A 19,476-nucleotide genomic window follows, 5' to 3' on the forward strand; every position below is an offset into this window, starting at 1 on the left:
ATCCTTGTTTTATTGTTACCTTGTTGATTTTTAGTTTTGTATATTTCCTTGTGTCTTCTCAAATAACCCCCTTGTGTATTTCCTGCTGTGGGGATTTTGGGGTTATAAATTCCCTCAGCTTCTCTGTCTGCCAAAGTTTTTATTTCTCCTTCATATTTGAATGATAACTTGGATCGATATAGTATTCTTAGCTGGTAGTTCCTCTCTTTCTTTACTTTGAATATTTGGGTCACCTCTCTTCTGGCTTGTAGAGTTTCTATTGAGAAGTTTGATGATAAACTAGGTGCCTTGAGGATCCTTTTCTTGTCATATATTTTTGACAACTTCATTATGATGTGGCTTGGAGTAGGTCTTTCTGGGCTGAAGTGTCTAAGCACTCTGCTTGCTTCTTGGTTTGAGGCTCTAACTCCATAGGCTTGGAAAGTTCTTATCAATTAAGTATTTTTTTGAATAGGCTCTTATTTTCTTCTCTCTTTCTTCTTCTTTTGATATACCCATTATTCTTATATTGCTTTTTCTGATGGAGTCGAACAATTCTTGTATAGCTGTCCTTTTTTTTTTTTTAAATTCACAAGTCTCTATCCTTTTCCCTGTAGCATTTCTAGTTGTCTGTCTTCAATGTCACTGATTCTTTCTTCTCTATCTGGCCTGTTGTATTAGCTAAACTTGCTACCTCTTTTTTCAAATAATGTATTGAGTTATCTCTGTATTTAAAGTTTAAATCTCTTTGAGATACTCATTTTGTTTTCTGATCTCATTAAGATGTATATTAGTGTTTCTTACATCTAAGTATTTTCAGGACTTCAATTTTGAATTCTTTATCTTTAACTCCTAGGTTTCAAAGTGATTAAAATTCTTTTCTGGAGATTTTTTATTTTCTCTTTGAACTAGATCTCTGTCTTGTGTTGCCATTGTATTTGACTTTTTTTTCCTTGGTGGCATTTGAAAGTTGTATTGTTAAGAACTCTAACAAGAAAACAACTAAAAAGTAAAATTAAAACTGAAAATATACAATAAAACTTTTTTAAGTGAAAAGGAAAACTGTAAGAAAACAAAAAGTGAAAACTAATATAAATTAAAAGCAAAACACCCACAAAAAAGTTAATAAAATATATAAAATTTAAAGAAAAATGAAATTCAAAAAGAAAAAATTCCTCTTTAAAATGCTAGTTTTCTTCCAGTAGGATTTTTTGTATTAAAAATTTTAGTTCTGTAAATTCCTGAGCTGATTTCTGATGAGATGTTGTTACAATAATGTTGGCAGGGCTGCAGTCATGTTGATGGGTGGGGTATGTTGTGAAGGCTTTACCACTTTAAGGCTTTACCAAAGGTGGGTGATCTTAGGCCTCCAAGTGGTCCTCCTTATATCACAACAGATCAGGGGACCAGATGTGGAGAAGAGTGGCTCTGGAGAGTTAACTCTATCTAGTAGAGCTCTGGAGAGGTCTGTCTCTGCCACTCTTTGTACCTGCAAAGTGAGGGAGGCAGGATCAGTGAGGCTGGGGCATCACACTCTGGATTCCTTTGTCTCTGCACCAAGTGCAAGCTACAGACAGACCACACTGGAATAGTGGCTGTGAACCCTCATCTTCCACTGTTTTCATTTAGTATCTCCTCCTCTGCCCCTCAATCTCTGCTTCTCCCAGAAGGAGAACCAGTCACTTCAGGATTCCCTCTCAGTATTCCATGCAGATAATACCCAGTTACTCTGGCTTTCCTTCCTCCCCAGGTGCAGGAAAGAAGACCCGGTCACTCCAGGTATCTCTGGAGACCATGAGTGCATTTAATTTTCCACTCCCTTTTCAACCCTTCCCACCTTTAGTCCATTTGGTGCATGGATCTTTCAGGCACACCTGTAAGCCCTGCTACAGTTCCTCCATTGCATCAGAGTTGATCAATTTGTTGAAATTTCAAGGGGAAAGATCATGAGTATTTCTTACACTGTCATTCCTCTGATGTCATTCCTGTGTTTTGAATATTTCATTCCCTGCAACAGGCAGAAAAGCATGTAGTTCCTTGGACATTTTCTGTCTTCTGTGTTATAATTCCAATGAAGGTCTGTACAGGGTATTGCCTCAATTCCCAGTCGGTATTATTTTGCATGTGTAACTTGTTCACATAAGCTATTGTTTCCCCTGTAATTCTTTCACCTTCAGAAGTTGTTAAAGCATCCTGGAGGACTAGATTAATATCCTCCCAGGACAGATCAAAGGTTAGGGTAATTTTTCTCCATTTATTTATAAACTTATTGGGATTATTTGTGAAGTTACCTAGTGTGTTTTTAATGTTTATTAAGTCCTATATTGTGAAAGAATCCTGGACTCTTACTATCCTAAATGATCTCAGGGCTCCCCATTGGGAAAACAACTGAGAGAGTACTATTCTATATTCATTTTTAGGATTAGGTGCCCTATCATCCCCAAGGTCACAGACTTAATATGTGCTGCTTTAGGGCTAAGGGGGCTGCCAGCTTCTAAGGCATAATAGATGGGGCCATGGGAATTTTTCTATATCTTTAGGATTAGGTTCTTTTTTATTCATAATTGCTAAAAGGGCAAGATCTATTTCACAATTTTTATAATATCCAGATTTTTTTAGTGCCACAAAGGCTTATACATGCCTTATACCTTCGCCCAATTTTCTTGACTCTTACAAAATAGATCAAGTTGCAAGATAGTGTTATAATTTAGAGGAAGACAAGATGGTGATGGGGTAGGCGGACGTACCAACTTCCACCTCCCAGAACCAAAGTGGACTACAAACTAATTTTAAGAACCATCATCTGGAAAAACCAACTTTGGACTAAACTAAGAGGACTCTTCAACCATGGAACACCGAAGAAGCCACACTGAGACTGGTAGGAAAAGTGCAAACTCGGAGAAGGCTGCCCAGCTCCCTGGAGTGAATGGCAGCTGAGAGAGACTCGCATGACGAGAACTGAGTTTAGTGGAGAGGGGAGGGTCCTGAGTCCCAGGAACGAAGCCCCAGCCTATAATTTAAACTACTACTTTTAAGCCAAACCTTCCCATCTTCTTCTATTTATATTGAGGCCATGCTGTGTTACAAAATATATATATTTTTTAGGGTTTGGGGTCAAATTTATTTCAATTCTTAAGGATGAATTCCAGAGGAATATTTTGTGGTATTGAGCCTTGATTTCCTATCTAAAAAAGAATATAGGGGTACATTGGAAGGATTGGGCATCTTTTTTCATGTTTTATATACCATTTGAAAAGGGTGGCCCCGCCCCTTTCAGATACGGGTTTCCAGAATTAGCTAGCCTTACCATATAACCTTTAACTGTCACCCAGCAACAATGGTCCCTATGTCTATATTCCATCATATGGGCACCTCTATGTATATATTCTCATAATAGAAATCTATCTCATTGGCCTCCATCTTTGACTTTCCTGAAGAGGACCTTAAAATTTTTTTTAACTCCTTCTGGATGTGCATTAGTCTTTAAAAGAAAAATAGTCCCACTAATATGTAACTTTTGTTTCCTGTCAGATTTTTGTTGAAAGAAATGTTAATTTTATTTCCATTAATTGGTGTAGGGAGAAAACTACCTGTTTCTGGCATTGTCTTTAAATTAGTTTAGTTTTGTGGAGGTTTTTAATTATTTTCTAATTAGTTTAATATAAATCTTCACGGCCCTGGATTTTCTGTCCCTAGTTCAAACTACATGCCTGCCTCTAGCAAGCTTCACTGCCCTGCCCTTGATACACACTTGGAGGCTGCTGGGATCATTATTAGGGAACAATGTAAAGACACTCAAAGTTGAGACTGAGAAAGATTCTGGATTTAAATTGGAAACTAAATATTTGAAATAGGGGAAAAAAGGAACCATAAAGCACACAGTAACAGAGAAGCAGTGGGAAAACATGCTAGCACCGACTCCCCAAGGAGAGGGATAAAGTCTTAATCTTTACTGTGCGCTTATTTCTTTCTTTCTTTCTTTTTTTTTTTTTTTTTTTGTATTTTTCTGAAGCTGGAAACGGGGAGGCAGTCAGACAGGCTCCCGCATGCGCCTGACCGGGATCCACCCGGCACACCCACCAGGGGGCGATGCTCTGCCCATCCGAGGCGTCACTCTGTTGTGACCAGAGCCACTCTATCACCTGGGGCAGAGGCCAAGGAGCCATCCTCAGTGCCCCAGCCATCTTTTGCTCCAATGGAGCCTCGGCTGTGGGAGGGGAAGAGAGAGACAGAGAGGAAGGAGAGGGGGAGGGGTGGAGAAGCAGATGGGTGCTTCTCCTGTGTGCCCTGGCCGGGAATCGAACCCGGGACTCCCGCACGCCAGGCCGTCGCTCTACCACTAAGCCAACCAGCCATGGCCACTTATTTCTCTTCTGGTCTATACTGTGTGACAAGAAATGTTGTCTGTTAATGGCCTCTGCACAATATTCGCCCTGAGAGTACAAATATAGGAAAACTAAAGAGAGAATTTCTTAACCTAAACTTGGGTGATATCTCAGATATATGAGGTCCCTCAAGGTTTCCTCTTCGCAGCCTGACATATATAACAAGACTTTTCTTGCACATTCTACAAGGTGAATTCAAGTGATGGTAAAGCTGACAAAATAAAAGTGGGAAGGGGAGCAATTCAGTGGTTGACTTACAAGCTAAATGTCTCAGAAAGGGCTTTTTTCACAGAAGGACTAAGGATTTATGTGATGGATCTAAGTGTGCTGTTTGTGACAGAGGCTGTTCATCCCTCACTCTTATGTCTTGGTTTCTCTCCTAAATGTCTAAAACACCATGAGGGCTCAGAGCACTGGATGATCAGTCCTTATGTAAGCATCCAATAGTAATTATAAGTAAAATGAAAGTCCCTATGAGTCTCCTGTATGTCTTGGGAATAATCCCAGACATCTCTGCTAGGTTCTCATTTATGTGAAATATCCAGAACCTGGACCAAAAGAAGTGCCTCTTCAGTTTTCAGAGCCTGAGTAAACTCAGGTACTCAAATTATTTCTCAGTGGACACAACTGTTTATATACACACAGTCCAAAAACATTGCATAATTCTCCTCTCTGGTTGTGCACACAAAAGCAATAGAAGCAGAAAAGTCCTTAGAAAAGACTAAACTTATTGTAATCCAAGGCCTAGCAACAAAAAAATGTTAGTTGAATACAACTGTGCATACAAATCCTGTGATTAGTCACAGCATTAGAAAACTGTCAAGGGAGAAAGCCCATGTGCAAGGAGGCTTCTACCTCCTCAATCTTATTATGCTCACAAGAATGAATTCAGGTAAGAGAAAGGGTGCAGCATTCATGCAAAGCGAGCAGTTTATTAAGCAAAGCTATACAATTTGCTCACGGCACAAGCAGGTAACTTAGCTAGTCTGAACACCCCATCTGTTGGGGTTTTAGAAGTTATCTACTCTTAGTTTCAAGGCTCTGTTTCCCTATTATTGGATCTCACCTAGGCTTTCTTTTTTTCAGCATGAGGCCTGGGGAAAGTCAGCAAAAAACCTAAGCTTCCCTGAGACAGGCCTTCTGCTGCCTCTTTGCTGGCTGCTTGTTAGGCTTTGCCCCTGAAAAACCTCTGGTGTTGTATAATGGCTACGGCTAAAGGTGGTAGGTATAGTTTCTGCCCTAGGGCCTCAAGTATTGGTCTGTCCTGAATGCTCAGATTTTAGTAGGGTGTAACCACTAAAACTAAGAGTTCTGCTCAAGGTCTGGACAGCTTCTACTCAATCTCCTAGAACAATAAAGAACAATTTTAAATAGAATTTTAAAATTAAAGGAAAATATAAATAAAAAATAAACTGAGCTTAAAAACAAACAAATAAAAACTTGACCACATGACCCAGCAATCTTCTTCTGGACGATCAAACCAAAAATTTTGAAAAAGCTGTTTGTCAAGTTACATGCACCCCATGTTCAGTGTCACATAACTCATAATAGCCAAAACATGGAAGAACCTATGTGTCTTTTAATGATACATAGATAGATCTTGAAAAATATCAATCTTATGCCCTGGCTGGTTTGCTCAATGGACAGATCATTGAACCAGCATGCAGACCTCCTGGGGTCAATCCTGCCAGGGCACACATGAGAAATGACCATCTGCTTCTCTTCCTCTTCCCCCTCTCCTGCCCTTCACAACCAGTGGCTCAATTGGTTCAGGTGTTGACCCTGGTGCCAAGGATAGCTTGGTTAATTTAAGCATTAGCCCCTGACATGGGATGCTGGGTGGATCCTGGTCAGAACATATGTGGGAGTCTATCAACCCTCCTCTCACTTAAAAAAAAAAAGGAAATATCATTATAAGTGAGAGAAGAGATAAGTCATATGGGTAAGGACAAAAGCCATATGACTTCATATGTAGGATAAACAAAATAAAACAGTAACAAATGAACAAAAAAATTCAGACACAGACAACAGTATGGTGGTTAGCAGAATAATAGGAGGTGAGGTGGAGAATAAAGGGAGTGAAATACATGGTGATGACAGGAGACTAGACTATGAGTGGTGATAATTCAGAGTATTTCATAAAACAGTACACTTGAAACATGTATGTTTTAGCCAGTGACCCCAATAAATTAAAATACGTGTATGTAAAAACACTTTATCATGGCACATTTATCTCAGAAGAATTAAAGATACTAAACACCCTTTATGAAAATAAAAAGCAATTTCAAGGACATGCTATAGGACTTACTAATTAACGTTTAACTACTCTAAAATATTTCTTGCAAATTCATGGGCTTAACGGCATACAAGTCATGAAATTAAAATCAGGCATTTTCCATTTCATTGCTATATAAATTAAGAAATGGGAAAAAACATATACCAGTTTACTAGATTTAACAAAACTCATTTTTAAGAAAATGTGTTAATTTAATATCAAATACACGAAAAACAGATTAACAGAAAAATATTCTAACTTTTATTTTTGCATGTTATTCTCAAGTACACATTTACAACAGTGTTACACTTTTCCATATGAATTTCTTAGGTATTTTACAACGTGTACAGAAGAAAACAACATTTAATAGGCTATTTCAATAAAATAACTTATGTTGTTGTAAAATATGTATGTCTTTCAAATATTAAATGGAAACATCCACTTTTTTTAGCTTTGCTAATCAAGTTGTTTTAAGTATTAAAATAGCCTGCTTGAACTAATATCCGTACATAACAGTAAGTACAATCTCACCTATTTGTTATAAAGACATGTTTTATTACAGTCACTTGACCAAATACCTTTTAAAGGATTTAATACTCTAAGAACAATTGTATATATTTTCAGACTATGTGAGAAAATAAAATGTCATGTACCATGTTCTTCAAGTTTATTTTAAAAATATAAATAGCTATCATTTAAAATTTTTTTAAATGTAAACTTTCATTTAAACATTTCCTTTTATATTACTTCAGGGAAAAGCCAAATTCAAAGGAGATTTTCTAAATTCTCACACAAAAACAATGTTTTCAAGAAAAGGACCTCAAATGAACATTAAAAAGAGGGTGGGAGTCTATATGAAGACCAAGAAGGCATAAGAGGAACCAAAATCCTTCCTGTGGCTTTGGTTGGCTGTACGCTTAAATTCCTATGTGCCTAAAACATTTGATTTAGAACTAAATCAATCTAGTCTTCACAGGATCTCAATATCCTCAAATACTTAATTTCTAGCCCAACAAATTTAACTTCTGAATATGAATATTAGTGGCACAGAGAAAGGCAAAAGGTCAAAACTTAATAGCAAGAGAAGGAAGCACTATAATGAAGATGTTTGGTAGCTACTAATGGAAATAAAATTTCCTAATTTCCCACAATGCCACAATGTGCTATAGCCAATTTAAATAACCTAAAAGTCTTGTTTTTTAAACCTTGTGTTAATAAAACTAAATCCTAATTGTCATTAATTTTATATCTATGTTTATGACTAAGCCATTTAAAATGTCAACTCTCAAAAAACAAAACAAAACAAAACTGAAAGACTCAGTGAGTTCAAATAAATCCTTACAGTTTTATTATGTATGTTACACCTTTATCTTCTTAAAACAAAACAAAACACTTCTCAGCCTTTTCGCTAAGACCCAGTGTAAAAAAAAAAAATGACTGAGCCCTGGCCGGTTGGCTCAGTGGTAGAGCATCAGCCTGGCATGAAGGAGTCCCGGGTTCGATTCCCAGCCAGGGCACACAGGAGAAGTGCCCATCTGCTTCTCCACCCCTCCCCCTCTCCTTCCTCTCTGTCTCTCTCTTCCCCTCCTGCAGCCGAGGCTCCATTGGAGCAAAGTTTGCCCAGGTGCTGAGAATAGCTGTATGGCCTCTGCCTCAGGTGCTAGAATGGCTCTGATTGCAGCAGAGCATCGCCCCCTGGTGGGCATGCTGGGTGGATCCCGGTCGGGCGCATGTGGGAGTCTGTCTGCCTCCCCATTTCCAAATTCAGGAAAAAAAAATGACTGAAAGACTCAGTGAGTTCAAATAAAGTCTCCTGTTTTTATTATGTACGTTATACCATTTTCTTTAAAAAAAAAATTTCTCAGCCTTTTGGCTAACGATCAAGTGTAAAAAAAAACTGAAATAGTGAGTCAAAATAAATACATTTTTATTATGTACGTTACACCTTATCTTCTTTTAAAAATAGAAAAATATAAACACACATCAAGTTGAGTGTTACATCTTTTTAACTCTGCTGTTGAAAAAAGAAGGCTAAATTTGCCAAGTATACTTAACAGCCATTCTCTAGCACATGAAGACCACTGCTTCCTAAGTTCCCCTTTGTGAAAAGATATTTCTTTTATAGGTTTCTAAGTGAGAACCAAAAATTTTGTCTGGATAGTCATTACCCTCTCAAAAAAAAATGTATCAAGTTCTGATGCTGAAATTGTAAGAATACATTCTATTTAGAAATACCTTAACTTCTGTTTTCCAATTACCAAAGATATTTCAAAGAAAAATACCTTTAGTCTTTAAAAATACTGGTATACACTATTTACCTTCCTATATTTCACCTGAATTTTAATCTCTCTGAATAGTAAATTTTCAAAATGCTCTTTTGTACACCTTGGATCTTCCATTTATTGTACATTCAATATTTTTCACTACAGACTTATTTTGGAATTGTGTATATAAAATAAGAAATATATAAAATTTAGTGTACACTTACACATCTAGTAGACAAAACTCCTATTAACCACTTTGTCAAAAAGATTTGAAAACTCAATTCACAGATCTCATTTGTAGAACACAACTATTTCACAACAAAGCAGTACAGACAGAAAACATGAATAATCAAAACCTTTCAATATGACTTTCTGAAAGTGCTGTATAAAGGAATTCAAAAGAAGAATATTTTGTCTGGTAAACCAAAAAATTAAATATAAACTTACCAAAGTTCTCCTAAGGAATTTCTTGTCATATGATCTGAAAATAACTAAGACGAGGAAATGACTTTCAAATTATAATCATTGTTGTACTATCTCCCATTTGTATTAGCAGATGTTTCCATTTAATATGAAAAATTCATGAAAAAAGTCAAAATGATCATTTTTAGAGTTACCAATCTTGTTTTCTCATTTTTAAATAGTCTTACAAGAGTCTATCAAGGTGACTAAAGTAAATAGTAAAATAAATAGTAAAAGTTCTAAGACTTAAAAATTCAACATAGAGATCAGGGATTATTTAAATAAAAGCAATTTGATTGTTGCCACTTTTCCCTCATTAAAGAAACTAAAATAGGATACAAAACAACCTGTGAAAATGTAAAAAATGTCAACCTAAAGCAATATTCTATTTGTACAGAATAAACCAATGTACAGGAATGTATGTAAATGAGACTAACTGGCTTTAAAATGAATTTTCTGCTTCAAAGTCAACATCTCCACAAACATCTATAGAAGTATTGTTAGGGGAAGCCCACTTCTTTATGATGCCGCATTATGTGCTGGTTCTTTTCTGAAGGTCTTCGGAACCCTTTCTTGCAGTACTCACAACAGTGAGGGTAGTCCTTTGTATGAATGGAAATAACATGCCGTTTAAAGCCTGAGGCATCTGTAGTGCTATACTCGCAGTACTCACACTGATATACTTTCTTGCCACCATGTATCTTCATATGCTTTTTAAGCTCATTCTGTTGCCTAAATCCCTTTCTACATCTCTTACATCTAAATGGAAGATCTTTTGTGTGAACAGAGAGAATGTGACGACTTAGAACAAATGGATCTGCAATCTTAAAGTCACAATGTCTACACTGGTGCATTTTTTTGCCCTTGTGGGCAGCCACATGTTTCTTGAGTTCTGAAGGCCTGTGGAAGCCTTTATCACACATGTCACACTTATGGGGGTAGTCTTTAGTATGAACTGAAATTACATGTCGTTTCAAATCACTTGAATTTGAACTTTTGTGGTCACAATGCAAACACTGGTGTGTTTTGCTTTCTTGGTGGATAAGAGCATGTTGCTGCACCTCTTTGGAATTGGAGAAAATCAGAAGACAGATGTCACACTTGAATGGCACCTCTCTACTATGCTTGGTTTTAACATGCGTTTTCAAGTTAGAAGAGTCTGCAGACCTATATTCACAGTACTGGCATTGGTACGGTTTCTCCCCAGTATGGATTCGCATGTGTTTTTTGAGCTCTGACGGGTGACGAAAACCTTTACCGCATTCCACACAAATATGAGGAAAGTTCTTGCTGTGAACTGCCAAAAGGTGACGATTCAATAACCCTTGTTCAGCTGTTTCATATTCACAAAATTTACACTTGTGCACTTTATTGGCTCCTTTTTCCTTATGCACCATTTTGTGAGTAAATAAAGCCCCAGCATGAGAGAAATGCTTCCCACATTCACCACATTCGATGGTCTTCTCTGACTTGCTGGGCAGCTTGTGGTTCTCCAAGTGGTTGTGTAAATTGATCTTCTTGTTGGTACTATAATCACAGTCAGTACAGTGGTACTTCTTTTTGGAAAGGTGTTCAGGATGGTTTTTCATGTGCCTTTTCAAAAAGCCTCTGGACTTAAACTTTTTCCCACAAATCGTGCAGGGATAGACAGTCAGGGGATGTCCATCAGGGCCAATTATTATTGCTAAGAAAGGAACATAAAAGAAAGAAACTTGAGTAAGCAAAAAATATTTGTTTTGATACAAATGGATACAGCATCGGGTCACCCCAGGTTCGATTCCTGGTCAGGGCACACAATAAAAGTGATGACCTGCTTCTCTTCCCTCCTTTTACTTTCTGTCCCAATTCTCCTGTTGCAGCCAATGGCTTAATTGGTTCAAGCATCGGCCATGGGTGTTGAGGATGGCTTGGGTGATTCGAACATTGGCCACAGACAGGTTTTGCTGGGAAGATCCCAGTCAGGACACAAGTGGGAATCTATATCCTCTTCTCTCACTTAAAAAAAAATGTAAGTGTATATTCTAAATATTATTAGGCAAGTACTCCAAATTATATTAATATCCCTTTTTATTCTGTTTCAACAAAAGAGATATAGCAACCTCGTAATAAAGGTATATTGTTCAGAAACTTCATTATGACTACCAATCTCACTCCTAGAACAAAATAAATACAGTACTGGTCCTGGCCAGTGGTACAGTGGATAGAGTGTCAGCCAGTGTGTGAATGTTCTGGGTTTGATTCCTGGTCAAGACACATATGAGAAGCAACCATCTGCTTCTCTTTCCCTTTTCTTTCCCCTTCTCTCCTTCTTCCCCTCCTGCAATGCAACCAGTGGCTCCACTGGTTTGAGTATGGCCCAGGCACTGAGGATAGCTTAGTTGGTAGGAGTGTTCCAGCCTCAGGTGCTAAAAATAGCTCAGTAAACGAGCATCAGCCCTAGACAGGGTTGCCAGAAAGATCCCGATTGGGGCCCATGCAGAAGTCTGCCTCACTATTTCCCCTCCTGTCACCTAAAAAACAAACAAACAAAAAGCCAGTACCAATTTAAAGCTACAAACATTTAAATATCTGTTGCAAATAATTCATAAAAATAAAGTTCAACATTGCAATCTAGCTTATTTTATGCTTAGTTCAACCACAACAATAAAGAACAATTTTAGTATGCAAATCAACTTACAGCACAATGCAGGAAAGGAATATGCCCAATAAATAACTCCTCTGGTAAATGATGCCTGCTTTATGCCATCAAGGACATATTCTTTAAATTTATTCACTTGGTTAAAATATTTTGGTAACGTGAAATTGTAATTAATTTTCCTGTGTGTCTGATCCAAAAATAATCTTTTTATCCAAGAAAATCATTCATGAATATCACTGAATTCTTAAAGTTTTTACTTGTCAATTCAATCCACAAAAGCTATATGCAGTTCCAGTAGCTAAAATGCTATTACAACACATACTAGAGATTCATCTGAGTGCCCACAAAGCACACTGTGCTGTGGAACTCATGTGCCCTCACCTGTTTGGTACTGCCTGGAATCAGATCTTCTCCTTTTCTTTGGTTTTTGTTTAGCCAGTCTGCTGAGTCCAGCAGACTCATCTATGTGCAAGAGAGCACTTGTTGTGCCATTCTGGTTTTCAATTCCATCAGAATTATCACCTAACAATACGCATTAGAAAACAAAATTATACAATATTCTTTAGTTATAAAGAATAAGGAATTCGTGATTAACTACAGGAATAAAAAATAAGCCATGAGGCCCTGGCCGGTTTGCTCAGTGGTAGCGCGTCAGCCTGGCGTGCGGAAGTCCCGGGCTCGATTCCCAGCCAGGGCACACAGGAGAGGCGCCCATCTGCTTCTCCACCCCTCCCCCTCTCCTTCCTCTCTGTCTCTCTCTTCCCCTCCTGCAGCCAAGGCTCCATTGGAACAAAGTTGGACTGGGTGCTGGGGATGGCTCCTTGGCCTCTGCCTCAGGCGCTAGAGTGGCTCTGGTCGCGACAGAGCAACGCCCTGGATGGGCAGAGCATCGGCCCCTGGTAGGCGTGCTGGGTGCATCCTGGTGGGGTGCATGTGGGAGTCTGTCTGACTACCTCCCCGTTTCCAGTTTCAGAAAAATACAAAAAAAAAAAAAGTAAGCCATGATACTCATAAATGACAAAAATTCTATAAGTAGGTAGTGGGCTTTATGGACAGGCACACACACACATATATATATATATATTTTTTAACACGGATTTGTTAAATGTCTAAGTGCTGATGTTCAAGTCAGTGTCTATGAATCCAAGTAAAATAGATTTTAAAATTAATGCCCACTGACATAAAAAAATATTATAAACAAGAGGTTGGAATCACATTTTAAACTCACAAATTAGCAGCATTTTGCCCCATAAAATATACCTCATTGTGACTCAAAATTGTAAAGCCATAATCAACATAAAAAATTTCAGGTTGAACCCTGGCCAGACAGCTCAGCAGTAGAGTGTCAGCCAGCGTGCAGGAGTCCCAGGTTTGATTCCCGGCCAGGGCACACAGGAGAAGTGCCCATCTGCTTCTCCACCCTTCCCCTCTCCTTCTTCTCTGTCTCTCTCTTCCCCTCCTGCAGCCAGGACTCCATTGAAGCAAGTTGGCCAAGCGCTGTGGGTGGCTCCATGGCCTTCCCCTCAGGTGGTAGAATGGCTCCAGTTTCAACACAGCAACACCCCAGATGGGCAGAGCATCGCCCCCTAGGGGGGTTGCCAGGTGGATCCGGGTCTGGGTGCAGGAGTCTGTCTCTGCTTTCCCAATTCTCATTTCAGAAGAGTACCAAAAAAAAAAAATTTCAAGTTAAAAGCCAATGTACCTCATATATATAAGATAGACACGAAGGAAATTCCTGCTATAATTAAAGAAAAAAATGTAAACTATATAAGCTTCTTTTACTTTTCCTTAAATCATTGTACTTGATCTTTCTAAAACCTAAGACCACAGAAACCACTTGTCAACAATAAATTTATGTTCAAAAACCATGAATCATTTGAACAGCTATATCACTTACCATAAGCTGCTGCCCATGCTATAGGCATGAAGGTTTTCATTTCATTGTCATCAATCTGCTGTTCATGTACAGCAGTAGCAGCTGCTGCTGCAACAGTAGCATCCTCATCTCCTACAATCACTTCCATATAAACCTCATCAGTGATTTCTGCAACATCTAAGAAAAATAAGACTTTTGGGACTGGATTTATAAGAGAACAGACACCATTTCTTATTTGAATTCAGTTAATAGACAGAAAGAGGTTCAAATGTTACACACTTAGAACATTACTTTCATAAACAGTCTATAAAATTACTCTAGTGACATCCTAATCACAGACTGAGTTGCTTTGAAATATGACATACCAAATAGGAAATATGCCTACAACAGAACTTATTTTCTTCAAATATGGTTGCTTTTGAAAATTAAAAGCATATAGAAACAAAAAGGTCTCCCATAAAAAGGCCACCTACTTACTTAAATCTTCATCTTGTTGAGAGTCACTGACAGTCGTCATATAAACCATCTTTTCTCTTGGCACACGCATACTGCTATTCTGATCAAGCAGTTCAACTCCATGATCATTCTCAGGTTCACCTTCCACAATGTCTACAGTGCCACCTTGCAAGAAAAATAACAGCACCAATTATTTATGTGAAAACTTAATTTCACTTTTCACTTTAACAGCTGATAACCCTGCCAAACACTTTCATATTAGTATGGCATATTGAAAATGTTTTAAAAGTTATCTTTCAAAAAGAACTGAAATGTTCTCATCTAAACCAACCCCAAAGTAATCAAATTAAAGTGTTTAAATAGGATATATAATGTCCTAAGTCAGGGGTTGGGAACCTTTTTGGCTGAGAGAGCCATGAATGCCACATATTTTAAAATGAGATTCTGTGAGAGCCATACAACGACCCGTGTATGTGATGCATTATCCAAAAAAATTTGGTGTTGTCCTGGAGGACAGCTGTGATTGGCTCCAGCCACCCACAACCATGAACAAGAGCAGTAGGAAATGGATTGTAATATATGAGAATGTTTTATATTTTTAACGTTACTATTTTTTTTATTAAAGATTTGTCTGTGAGCCAGATGCAGCCATCCAAAGAGACACATCTGGCTCGCGAGCCATAGGTTCCCGACCCCTATCCTAAGGGTTTCCACTTACCTAAATTTTCCTCTCCAGGTTCAGCTTTAAAAATATACACCTTAATAACTTCAGGGCAAGTGCCATCCACTTTACAAGAACTAATTTCTGACACTGTGCACATTTCCAAGGAACCATTCTGTTGTATTTTGCCAGCATCATCCACTAAAAAGAGAGAAGGAAACATCATAAATAATAATTGCAGACACTTAAAATATATTACACTTTTGAAAGTCCTTTTTACAAATATCTCTAATTGACTCATAAAAGTAGATGATTTAGAAAGTAGAAGAATCAATGAATACATTTTAAACATCTTCTAAAGTGGGATAAGATATTAAGGTGAAAACTATTTTTTTTTAAAGCTAACACCTGGTAGCCTTGAACACTAACAGAATAATAAAATGATATACTTTCTCCCTAGAAATGCATCCATTAGGTTTAATTATTTTCTCAAAAATTTTGGTAAGAATATCCTAGTATAAGGGTAGTCAACCCTTTTATACCTACCACCCACTTTTGTATCTCTGTTAGTAGTAAAATTTTCTAACCATCCACCGGTTCCACAGTCATGGTGATTAAGTAGGGAAGTCACTTTACTTTATAAAATTTATAAGGCAGAGTGACAGCAAGTGAAAGCATATAATCATAATTACTTACCAAGTACTTTATGTCAGATTTTCGCTAAGTTTGGTAGAATCAATCTTTATAAAACAACTTATTATAGTTAAATCTATCTTTTTATTTATACTTTGGTTGCTCTGCTACCGCCCACCATGAAAGCTGGAGCGCCCCCTACTGGGCAGTAGGGACCAGGTTGACTACCACTGTCCTAGTAAAAAATCATCAAACATTGCTCTTAATGTAATATTCATCAGTATTATCTAATAATGTTGCTCCTTAATATCTTTAATAACCATTTCTATTAGAATTCTAAGTTTTTTAAAATATCAAAATATAGTTTTCAGAAAGTACACTGCAATGGTCAATAAAAATGATAACACCAAGTGTGTAAACATAAAACTACCCATACACACTATAACATATACATACACATAACACATATATGACTTCATGAAAATGGAAAGTCTGAGTCACTGATGACAAATGAAGTCAATGTATTTAAACAAATTCTCATATACCTTAATGAAGGTTGCCTATTTTGTTTTGAAAACTACTCTACTTACCAACAGAGACACACGATTCCTAACATTAGAAAGTTAGAGAATATTCAATATTTCATATTTTAAACTTTATAGAAGTAGCAAAGGAAATACTGTAGCATTATGCTTAGAATTTGGAAAATTAACAAAAGTAAAAAATAATGTTCAAAACAGACTCTAGGTTAAAATAAATATCAAAAATATAATTTCTACATAATGTAACCTTTTTCATTCACTGCTATCCTCTTATGGTCACCCACTGGCACAAAGTTTAATAAAAATTAATAAAAACTCAGCCAATTACAATTTAACTCACCACAATAGTTAGATTTATATTGCTATTAAGTGGATTTGCTATTGACACAAACACTGGAGGAATGTTCTCTCTGCTCTAGAAACAAGTGGACTGACAGAACAAGTGATCAAAAAAGAAGACTGATTTAACTTGTATTCAATATCCCCATAAAGCCTTTTCATTTCTTCTAGTTCCTTTTCTAATGCCCTCCTTTTGGTTGTCATCCTTTTGGTTGTATATTTATTCAATTTAGGAAAGAATCACAAGTTGTAAATCAGACTTTGGGGTAGGTAGTGGGATAACAAATATGAGAAACTCATTTACTCAGTAATTTTGTAACCCAGTAACATGATTATTTTTAAATGCAATCATACTAATAATATAGCTAACATTTATTGGCTACTATAAATACTACTTACTACTTATACTAAGTCTATGAGAAAGATGTGAAAATACTGCCCACATCATATATAGCAGAGCAAACAGAAATTAAGGAAAGTTGAACGACTTATCTGAGATCACACTGCTAGCAACTAAAGAAGCCAGAACTGAAATCTTAATCCATGTGATTCACAACTATCAATCAAGTTTTGGTATTTTAAGAATGTATAGACTCTATGAGACTTCAAATGTTAGAAGCAATAAATGGTATAACTAACTACAGATGGTTTCCATTAGTAAAAATCAAATTAACAAGTTCCTGATTCAAGCACAATTCAGCTAAGATTGTGGTGTAAATAGTGGTATAAAAGTTTTCACCACTATTTAATTGTGTCTTAAATTCTTGCTTACGAACATAAAATTTAAGATTTTTATGTCTTTGAAATATGCAAATTTCTCATCTGCTTGAGATACAAAAATTGCATTTCTATTCAACATAATGATGTAGAATTACATATTCTTATGCAGAATATTCAGATGAATTTAGAATTCCAAAGTGTCGTTAAAAGTGAAAATACACCCTGGCCGGTTGACTCAGTGGTAGAGCGTTGGCCTGGCGTGCAGCAGTCCCGGGTTCAATTCCCAGCCAGGGCACACAGGAGAGGCGCCCATCTGCTTCTCCAAACCTCCCCCTCTCCTTCCTCTCTGTCTCTCTCTTCCCCTCCCGCAGCCAAGGCTCCATTGGAGCAAAGTTGGCCCGGGTGCTTAGGATGGCTTCATGGCCTCTGCCTCAGGTGCTATAATGGCTCTGGTTGCAAAGAGCGATGCCCCAGATGAGCAGAGCATCGCCCCCTGGTGGGCATACTGGGTGGATCCGGTCAGGCACATGCAGGAGTCTGACTGCCTCCCAGTTTCCAACTTCAGAAAAAAACAAAAACAAACAAAAAAAAAACACCAAAAAAAAAGTGAAAATACAGTAATATTTTATCTAATTTAGTTTCCAATTTATCAAAATCAAGACCAACTCCAGGCCAAATTATGTGCAAACTATTTTTTAAAACTGATTGTAGAAAAATAGGGAGGAAAAGAGGGAGAGAATGAAACATCAATTTGTTGGTTCCACTTATCTGTACATTCATTGGTTGATTCCTGTATGTGCCCTTTACCCGGGATCGAAGCTGCATCCTTGGTGTAATGGGACAATGCTGTAACCAAGTTACACAACAAGGTACTGCACAAAACTGTTTTTAAACAGCACACTGAAATATTTCTTACAGATATGAACAACACCACAAAATCAAGGGAGCTCACATACTGGACTGAAGTAATGCAGAGATTGCTGATGTTCTTGGTGAAGTGTTTTAATAAATATTTTATGGGGTCTGACTCAAGTGGGTTAAGAATTTTATGTATGGTATACATTTCTTTAAGAAGTTGACTTTTAAATAGGAGCAGTAAACAAATTGCAGGATCAAGAAAATTACTGTCCAATTTATAAGAATATTTATGTTCATAGTCTACATGAGCACTAAGGCAAGTGAGGCCATGGTGTATTGCTGGATCAAGATCTCAGAAAAGGAAAAAGATGAGACTTTCTTTAAAAGAAAAACACTATTCCTTTTGAAACCTGAGAACATAAATTAAATATCAATAGGAATGTTGCTTTGTTGTCATAAGGGAGAGAGTTGAACAGGAGCTTGGAATGGCAAAAATAGAAAGAAACCATGACTGGTGGCTTCAAATACATATACTGTACACAAAAGAAGGCAAGAATTTTGTTAGACAGTAACAGAATGGCAAAATGGGTTAGGAACTTAAAAAGTGAGAAGAATAAGAATACAAGAAAAGAATGATATCAAGGTTCAAAGAGCTGTTAAATTCTTTACAGTTACAGAAGTGTATACATACAAACATACACCTTCCCTAAACTGTGACCTTAACTATCTAAATTAAAGTATACTGCTCACAAAATTTAGGGGATATTTCAAAATAAACATGAAGTGATAAAATATCCCCTAACTTTTATGAGCATTGTATTTTGACTACCTTTTATAAATACAGTTTATGGGCAGAAAGAGAAATGCTGTCCTTAATTCTGGTCACATCCATCATCAGTAGATGAGTGGATAAAATCAGCTGTGGTACATGTATATGATGGAATACCGCTTGGCTGTAAAAAAGAAAATCTTACTCCTTATTGGGGCTGGGGAGGGTGGAGAGGTAGAAGAAAGAGAGACAGGAACATGGAACTGTTCCTGTGTGTGTCCTGAACAGGGAATCAAACAGGCAACCTCCATGCTCCAGAATGACACTCCAACCAACCGTGCTCTTCAGCTAGGACTTAATTTTTTTTGAGACACAGAGGAGAGAGAGGAGGGGTAAGAGAAGCATTCATTTGTTGTTCCTCTCAGTCATACATTCACTGATTGCTCCCTGTATGTGTCTTGACCAGAGATCAAACCCACAACCTTGTTGTTTTAGGACAACTCTCTTAATCAGCTGAGGTAATCAATCAGCCAGAGCAGAAATCTTACTCTTTACAATAGCATAGTTGGACCTGGAGAGCACTACGCTAAGTGAAATAAGCCAGTCAGAGAAAGACAAG

At 37.3% G+C, this 19,476-nt stretch overlaps 1 protein-coding gene across 4 annotated transcripts in view; it reads right to left on the bottom strand.

Annotated features, from left to right (window-relative positions):
• Positions 1-8,298: 8,298 nt before the first annotated feature.
• The window catches only part of LOC136317431 (zinc finger X-chromosomal protein-like), a 103,510-nt gene continuing 92,332 nt past the window's right edge, over positions 8,299-19,476 (bottom strand). For 3 of the 4 annotated variants that reach the window (XM_066250123.1, XM_066250120.1, XM_066250119.1), the window contains 5 exons: positions 15,054-15,197; positions 14,357-14,500; positions 13,901-14,056; positions 12,385-12,525; positions 8,299-11,049 (listed from right to left, as the gene is read on the bottom strand). In XM_066250123.1, coding sequence (XP_066106220.1) covers positions 9,866-11,049; positions 12,385-12,525; positions 13,901-14,056; positions 14,357-14,500; positions 15,054-15,197 — 1,769 coding nt within the window. In that variant the 3' untranslated portion in view covers positions 8,299-9,865. The remainder of the gene's footprint in view (positions 11,050-12,384; positions 12,526-13,900; positions 14,057-14,356; positions 14,501-15,053; positions 15,198-19,476) is intronic. The other variant, XM_066250122.1, reaches the window with a different exon arrangement.

Source organism: Saccopteryx bilineata, chromosome X (assembly GCF_036850765.1).
Source record: "Saccopteryx bilineata isolate mSacBil1 chromosome X, mSacBil1_pri_phased_curated, whole genome shotgun sequence".
Classification (NCBI taxonomy): Eukaryota; Metazoa; Chordata; class Mammalia; order Chiroptera; family Emballonuridae; genus Saccopteryx; species Saccopteryx bilineata.